Source organism: Charadrius vociferus, unplaced genomic scaffold, assembly GCF_000708025.1.
Source record: "Charadrius vociferus isolate BGI_N301 unplaced genomic scaffold, ASM70802v2 scaffold423, whole genome shotgun sequence".
Taxonomy (NCBI): Eukaryota; Metazoa; Chordata; class Aves; order Charadriiformes; family Charadriidae; genus Charadrius; species Charadrius vociferus.
Window position 1 is genome coordinate 287,009 of NW_009648149.1, and position 8,680 is coordinate 295,688.

Below are 8,680 nucleotides of genomic sequence, written 5' to 3' on the forward strand. Positions count from 1 at the left end.
CCGGCCCCCGGTCGCTGTGTCCGAGGTCCCCCTGGTGAGAGGCGGGCAGCTCTCCGATCTGGCCCCGGTGCCAGGGCACTGGCGCTCGGGGGCCGCCCGCGCTGCCTGTCCCGCCCGTTGTCCTGCCGGGAGGCCGCGGGGCTGCCTCCCCTCGCCCGGGGAGGGCTGATCCGAGCCGGCGGGCACCGTGCTGCAGGGGCGATTATTGGAACCTATGGGTCTGGGTTTTTCCTGTGCAGAGCAGAAGCCTTCTTTTAATTTGGTTTATTATCACCGTGTATGAGAGTGACCTATACGTCAGAAATGACTTCGCAGTGTAGACTTTTGTCATGTCCTAAGGGAAATGTTAGTAGTGTATATCGCTGTGACTGATACTCTTCCTGACTTGAACAGGGAACCAAAAATGTGAAGCCGTACAGACTGTATTAGATAGGAGAAAAAAATAGCGATTAAGTCAGGTACTTCTAAAAGCTGTAATCATCTTGTGGAAAAAGTTTACCTCTGGCTACAGCCCTAGGGTTCTTTAGGTGGAGTTGGCCAAACCCATGATCTCTTGGTGTGTTTAAGGTTCCTGTATGCCTGTTTGCTGTCCCGTGGTTGTTTGCTGTGTACCTGGTAAAGCTCTGTGTGAATCGATCAGATTCCTGAAAGAAGTGTGTTTAACTTTTCCTGTAGTAGGAGTAACTTGCTCGTGGTGTTTTGTTAGAATACCTCACAAATGAATGCAGTTGGGATAGTTGCAGTTTCACGCGTTGATAAATTGTTGTTGCTTCTGTTAATGTGTGCAAGGCTGTGAGCTGCGGCAGCTGAGGGCTCTGGTTCTCCGTTGCATACAGCCGCGGTGACGAAATCCAGCTGGAATTAAGGATCGGAATCTGGAATGTCTGCATTTCAGTTTTTCCTCACTTGTTTTAATGTCCTATGGTATCTTCTGTTTTGATAGCTGATAAATAGTTTTTTGTTGCTGTTTCTATATATAAGCAGAAGCAGTGACTGGAATGTCACTTGGGTAGATTGCCCAGTCAGCCAATGTACAACAGGCTATTTTGGCAGAATGTAGTAGTAAATTGTCAATGTTTTCACCCCCTAAAAACCCTGTACATCTCTGCGTATGTGATAGCAGTGCAGCGTTCACAGGAGCTACTGTAGAAATACTTGTACAGATAAATTATTTGCATGTGATTCTCGTAACACCCATAAAGTCCTACAAAAATGCTAGGGTTAATTTTCTGCCTTTTGCAAGATTTGAGGAGAAAAAAAACCAACCCAAAACAAAGAACCACCCCCCACCCACCCCAATTTAAATCAGGAATGAAGCTCTATTTAATCAGTTGCTTTACAGGAGGTTATTTGGTTTCTTATTGTGAAGATGCAAAATAAATTATGAAGGCAATATAATATTACTGTTCCCCCTCTGCCCCCAGATATTCTGATCGCTATGGCAGCCACAAGAAAGGTGATGAGAGCTGTCAGAGTTCTTGAATTTGGTGGCCCTGAAGTGCTTAAACTCCAGTCAGATGTCTTAATTCCTGATCCCAAAGAAAATCAGGTATGTATGAATTCTGTGAACTGAGATAATGATACTGAATGATAATAGATACGCTCAGAACAGAATGAAGAATACAAAACAAAGCTTTTAATCTTGAGTATATGGGCTATGTATTCCATATAAAGGATTTCCTGAAAATAGCTTCAGTTCAATACCGAATTTTTGCTGACTGTTTAAGAATTTAGTTAAAATGCCATGGTACTGTGCTGTCAGTTCAAGCTCTAAATCTGTTTAATTACTGCTTAAGAAACATCTTTTCTTTTAGGTGTTAATTAAAGTCCATGCCTGTGGGGTAAATCCTGTTGAGACATATATTCGTTCTGGAAATTATGCTAGAAAACCAGCTTTACCCTATACTCCTGGCTCAGATGTGGCTGGTGTAGTAGAAGGTGTTGGGGAACACGTGACTGCGTTCAAGGTATTTATACATTGGGGTTTAATTCATTATTGTTTATTGTATCCCCTTTGTGTGATTGCTATACTATTGTTCCCGTTTTTATTGCTTATAATCATGTAATCTGTTTGGGGCAGGGGGAAAATCAACTTCATTGACGGGGAAAAGCCTGCGGCGAGATCATATTGGCAGTCCAGTCTGCAGACTGAACTGTAGGGAAGTCTTCAGCGCTGTTCATCTCCAAGAGTTAAAAGGTCTCAGAAGAGGCACTTGAGTTTGTCCGCTTAAAGCGATGATGTCAGGTGTACAAAAGTTGTGGTTCAGAACTATTTTTATGGCAATCCAGAAATAATTGAAGTTGGATGCCTCCTGTTCGACGTAGGAATTTCACAGAGTTACGTTTTATGTTACTGACTTACAGAACCCTGTAAATTACATATATGTTATTAAAACTGTTCAAATATTTTATTATTCCAGTCTAGTTGTTTTACTTAGACTTTCTCAGGGGGAAAGTCCTGGGACAGGATATGGCAATTAGGAGTTTGTTAAAAGGTATCTACGAAATTTATTTAGTTTTTTCCTCTTTTCTTTCTTTCAAGTCACTAGACTGTTAGTCTTGGACAAACATAAAAAAATGTAGTTAAAATTGTGTTGGAATTTCCTGACTTGTAATATATGTAACTATTGTGGGAGAGATGAGAGATTTGGTTATCTAGAGAGAAGAATCATGTTTATTCATATTTTCTTAACAGTAATTTGCTATATCTGCTGTGTGTGCTTTTTGTTTCTTGTGGAAATCGCGATGCTCTTTGCTTGAATGCAGGAGAGAGACAATGAGATCGATCTGTGCCACAGACAGACATCCAGAAAATGCTGAGTAGCCAAGGTCGTTCATTTGCGTACTTGTAATGCTTGAGAAACAGCTATGCTGATCTGCAGCGCTCTGCACAGTAGTTAATACCCCATGTCTTCAAATCAAACGGACGTAGTCCACACGCTGTGTATTTATTGAGACCAACATGCAAATAGTAGAAAAACTAGAGCTCGGTGACTGTGACTGTTAATGGATACTGACGCCGGGCTTGTCGAGGGCTGGGTGCTGACCTGGAGCGCGGCAGCTGGCGCGGTGCCCCGTGCAGGACTGGAGCGCCTGGGCACACACACAGCACGCTGCCCGGGGGGGCATTGCCTCCGCGCCTGCTCAACCCCTGCTTTGAGGGTTCCCTGTTGAACAACAGCAGCAACATTCAGTTACTGTAGGGTTTATTAAGAGTATATCTTTTTTCCACATTTGAACAAAAACGCTTGAGAAATGTTTCTTTTGGGTGTGTAAAAGCTTGTGAGGTTTTGCGTTTGGAATCTGTGGATGGAATTGTTCAGTGTTCAGGTTCATTAGGGTTAATATTAATGAGACAGAAGGTTTTTGTGTTACACTATAGAGCAGAGGTTATAATTATGACACTTAGATGTAAGTCTATGAAATTATAGGGTTTGTGTTGCGTTGACTGTATGTATTAACACTTATGAAAGTCTTCTCCGTGACAAATATAACTGGTTATTTTTAATAGGAGAGCTGTTAGAAATAGCCTAAATTTCTGTGAATAGATTCTTAATATATATTAAGGAAAGAATAAGGGAGATGATTAATTTCTGTATTTTCTTTCCCTCCTTTCTAGAAAGGTGACAGAGTTTTTACCACTGGTACAATCTCTGGAGGATACGCAGATTATACAGTTGCTGCTGCTAATAGTGTCTTCCCTTTGTCGGATAAATTGGACTTTAGGCAAGGAGCAGCGATTGGAATACCTTACTTCACTGCGTATCGCGCTCTTTTCCAAAAGTAAGGTGCCAAATATAAGTTTGTGTGTTTTGCTTTTGAATATTTAAATTACCGAATCCCGTATTTTCATTGTCCTGTAAAATGGGGGGTGATCAATGAGTGGGAGATGTTTAAAAACGCTTGAGTTAAATTTGTTTTACTGACGGAATTTACAGATAATTGTTATCTAGAGGCTAGCAACTGTGTTTTCTTGTTAAGTATTTGTTAAGAGAACAGACCTGAAAAGGCTTCCTCAATAAGTGTCACATAATAAAACGTCTAACTTTTTTTTTTTTTTTTGGTACTCATTGGTATTTTAGCTAGGGAAGAAAACCAGGAATTGTTCTAATTTCTTAATTAAACTGAGAATGTGCTGTAGAGCAGAGCCTCCTCTTTTCTTCATGAGCTTCTCTGCTCGAGAGACTCTGTGTACGTTCCTGTCTGTGGCCATAGGACAGCGTAACGGTAAAAGCCAGACTTCCCTGTCAGCCAGGTGAGAGCTTAGTGCTGGAAATCTGGTTTAGTTTGATAGCACAAATTATGCGAACTAGTGTGGTTTACTTTAAGATCTGTGACAGGTGAAGATCTTGCACTGGGGTTCAGTACCAGGCTGTTAATTGCTGCTAGTTGCATATTGACGTAATTGCATGTTACTTATGTTTGTATATGATATGGTTTATTTTGCCTCCCTGTTTTCCCAAAGAGGCTGATTAGACCTGTTTAGCTGTAACATAAATGGGAAATAATACTGTGTGAAAGGTGAGATTTGATGTCAGTATATGCAGTCTGATGCTTATGTGCTGCAATCCTAATGACAATATTTCCTGTTTTGCCATTCAGAGGGCGTGCCAAAGCCGGGGAAAGTGTGCTAGTGCATGGTGCCAGTGGGGGAGTAAGTATTTTGAGAAGGCAAGTTATTAGAAATTCTGCTTCTGTCCTTGTATCTGCTGTTGTCTGTGATATGATTTATGGTCACATTTATATCAATTAATAGATTAACAAAATTAGGTTGTTACCTCAGACACTTTAGGATGCTTTTTTCTTAGAGCAAACCCCGTTATTCCAGGTAACTATGAAACTGCACGAGTGATTGTGTAAGGCCCCTAATACAGAGGGTCACGTAGTAAGCACACTGCGCAGCTGGAAGTTGGTGCGGAAGCCTTATAACTGTTCTTCCTGTGATAAAACTAATAGCAGAAAGCTGCAATTTTAAGATATGTACAGATTGTTCTCAGTGGTAATCACTGGTGCATAGCAAGCGTGTGTTTCTGGGATTTTTTTTTTTATCTACTAGCTATGAGGAGCGGCTGAGGGCCCTGGGGGTGTTCAGCCTGGAGAGGAGGAGGCTGAGGGGAGACCTTCTCGCTCTCTACAGCTCCCTGAGAGGAGGGGGGAGCGAGGGGGGGGCGGTCTCTGCTCCCAAGGAACAGGCGATGGGACAAGAGGGAAGAGCCTCAAGTGGCACCAGGGGAGGTTTAGGATGGCTATTAGGAGAAATGTCTTCCCGGAAAGGGCTGTCCAGCCCTGGCACAGGCTGCCCAGGGCAGTGGTGGAGTCGCCATCCCTGGGGGTGTTTAACAGAGGGGCAGCCGTGGTGCTGAGGGACGTGGGTTAGTGGTGGGCTTGGCAGTGATGGGTTAATGGTTGGACTCGATGATCTTAAAGGTCCCTTCCAACCAAAATGATTCTGTGATAAAACTTCATGACTGAATACTATGCGAAACTGAAAGTATAGTTTTCTTTTGTTTTACATGACTAGCTAACTTTAGATCTCTTTCACACAACATTCTAGTTTAATTTATCCCTCATACTCTGCACTTTGCTCAGCTTCTGCTGGTGCACCAAACAGCTGCTATAAATGGGCAAAGTTTCCTTTATTATTTGGTAGACAGCAAAAAGGTGATTATGACAGTCTCATATGAGGAGGAATTTGGATTTCATTCTGAGATACTAGAATGACATTCAGCATTGTAGCTTTTTTTTTAAAAAAACCCTAAATGTAGTGATTCTATTCTTACTTATTTTATCTTTCTTGAAAAGATATATTGCCTTTGGTTTGCAGAAGCATAGAATGCAAATGTGTTGTTCTGTGGACCTGTAAGCTTTGTAGGAATATTTGCAGAAACAGTGAGATATGTATGGGTATGAAGCACATACTGAATGCCGTGAATGGTGTTTGTTTTTTCATTTAATTGAAAACTGGTGATCTGCTACTGAGAAAACAAGGTCATGTTTGGCAAACAATTTGGGTAGATCCTGGCCAGACAGGTGGTCAGGGTAGGTTTTTTGAGAAGCCTGTCCATTTATTTTGTGTGTTATTCATACATACAGATTTAAATCACAGAGCCACCGAATGGAGTTTTCATGGTCATTTTTGTGTATTTATTTGTTTGTTCCCCCCCATTCAAAGCGGGCATATCCTGGAGGAGGTGCCCAGCGGTGTGGCTGGTATAGTGGGCTACCCAACCTGTAGCCTCAGGAAGCTGACCAGCAGGGACAGAATCCCAGGGAGGCATGATGTGTGTCAGCTGGTCCCTCATTTTGATTTGCATTCTGTCGCTGTGACCCAAAGCAAACGCAAGAGATGGCATTGGTGTGCCTCAAGTGAGCATTGGCTCCAACATCAGGGTTTTATGGAGGTGTCCCTCACCTCTGAACATCCTCTGAAGTGCAAAGCAGGCAGGAGACACCAAGAATTTGGATTCTAAAGATATCATTTAATCTGTTTGTGAAAGGTGCGGAAGTAGTGTTAATGAAATCTGTGCTGGCTGATTCTCTTTGCAGTATATAGTGCTGGTATCAATAGCAGGTGATTCTGTGAAGAGAAGAATTTCCTTGGCTTTGTATCAAATCTATATGGCCCAACTTTAACAGATAGACAACATTCTACGTGCATTTATATCAAATGCTGATAGCCATAAAAACCTACAAAACTTTACTATGCCTCTGTAAATACCTTTTCCTTGTTTAAAGACTATTTGGCTATCTTTAAGATCCAAATTACTTGTTGTGGTTAAAAATGTTGCCAGACCAACTTCATAAATGGGTAAGTTCCAAGTTGCTGGTAGAATACATAAAATTTAAAATGCTAAGAGAGAAATATAATTTTTCCTTTTCTCTCCCCCTTCCCACCTCAGGTAGGAATAGCAACATGTCAGATCGCCAGAGCTTGTGGTTTAAAGGTTTTGGGTACAGCAGGAACCGAGGAAGGCATGAACATGGTTCTGAGAAATGGTGCTCACCAAGCATTTAATCACAGAGAAGCTAATTACATCAATAAAATTAAGGTAAGCATGTATCAGGGCTAGTTGGTGCAGAATGTATTTTTCTTACTAACAAAATGTGAAGAGTTGCTTACAGAAGTTTCTTAAAGCAGATTTATGCAGGAGCAATAGTGTAATGTCTGTTTCGTTTCCACATAAGGAAAAACTTTTCCAGGCTGGAAGAGCTGAGCTTTCTTCACCGGCAGTGCCATTCCGAAACTCTTGCATTCCAGCAAATTCCAATATAGTAGCATATTGTAATTCAACATATCAGAACATACTAAAATTAAATTTATTAGCTGTCAGCCTTAGTACAAAGGCTGTATTTAACAGATATTTTACAGTTAATTGTTTAAATTTTGTCTGTAGCATATGAAATAAACAGTGGTACCCAAGCACTAATTGGAGTGATTTAAATAACACATTATGTCCTGTATAGGAATACACAGGAATGGAAGGAGTTGATATAATAATAGAAATGCTGTCTAACATCAATCTTGCTACTGACTTGCAACTGTTGTCCTATGCCGGAAGGGTGTTGGTGAGTATTTCTTGTCACTGACTTTAGTTTGTGCATTTTGCAACGCAATTCAACAGTTACAACTTGAACTATCTTTGAACTCGTTTGTAACAGGTCGTGGGCTGTAGAGGTCCCATTGAGATAAATCCAAGAGACACTATGAGTAAAGAATCTAGCATAATTGGAGTTAGCCTGTTTCTTGCAACTGAGGTAAGAAACATTTTAATGTTAAAGAATGTTTTGTTGGCTTATTCCAACACCTGTCTATTTCCAGTTAAAATTGTTTGTAGGGATGAAAGCATAAATTCACTGTAACTTGTTTGTTCATTCCTTTACGTTTTGATTTAATCTCAGAACATCATAAAATATTTTTGGGTTGTGAAATTTGTTTTAACACTTGTATAAATAGTCAATACTCTTCTAAAATGTGAAGACCTTGTGGTAAATGCTGTCTTTATTGCATGCAGGAGGAGAGGCGTGAGTGTGCAGCAGCACTCCTTGATGGCATGGAAGCTGGCTGGCTGAAACCAGTTGTGGGCTCTGAATACCCACTGGAGAAAGTAGTTAAGGCTCACAAAGACATTATTCATAGCAGCGGTGCTCGGGGAAAGATGGTGCTCCTTCCATAAAGTCTCTTTCCAGTAGCTCTTCCAACTGCACCTTTGCTTACGTGATTCATTGAATGTATGTTATGAAACATACTTTTGATCAGGTTTGGCAGTAACAACAAGTGCTAACTTACATTAATTAATTACATTAATTAATCTATTTTCTTTTTGTAATAAGCAGAGTTGCGTATATGTTAAAGTGATTTTTTTGGCTGATGTGGAAATAATAAATTTTCTCTGCTGGTGTGGCCTTGTGCTGCAGGGGAAGCTAATGTCCAGGAGAGAAGTCGGTATCGTGCTCTTTGTGACGCAGTGGAGAGGCCACTGTAGGTACTGCAAAATGAAGTCTGCTTTTTTAGCAGATACGTGAAAGAATAGAACCAGCTATATGCCTGTAACTGGGGCTATGTAAATTCTTTAGCCAAAAAATTTGTCTTAATCATCTTTTGTCACATAATTTACTTGGAATAAAAGCTTTTACTCCCAAAATAGTTCACTTCCCAGCTCCGAAGACGGCCGAAGAATCT

The 8,680-nt window shown here is 41.0% G+C and overlaps 1 protein-coding gene across 1 annotated transcript; it reads left to right on the forward strand.

Annotated features, from left to right (window-relative positions):
* Positions 1 to 1,438: 1,438 nt before the first annotated feature.
* CRYZ (crystallin, zeta (quinone reductase)) lies at positions 1,439 to 8,174 on the forward strand. The gene is made up of 8 exons (XM_009883956.1): positions 1,439 to 1,549; positions 1,815 to 1,967; positions 3,620 to 3,783; positions 4,603 to 4,654; positions 6,900 to 7,049; positions 7,465 to 7,566; positions 7,660 to 7,755; positions 8,013 to 8,174. Exons 1-8 carry the CDS (start codon positions 1,439 to 1,441, stop codon positions 8,172 to 8,174), a joined length of 990 nt encoding a protein of 329 aa, XP_009882258.1.
* Positions 8,175 to 8,680: the final 506 nt, after the last annotated feature.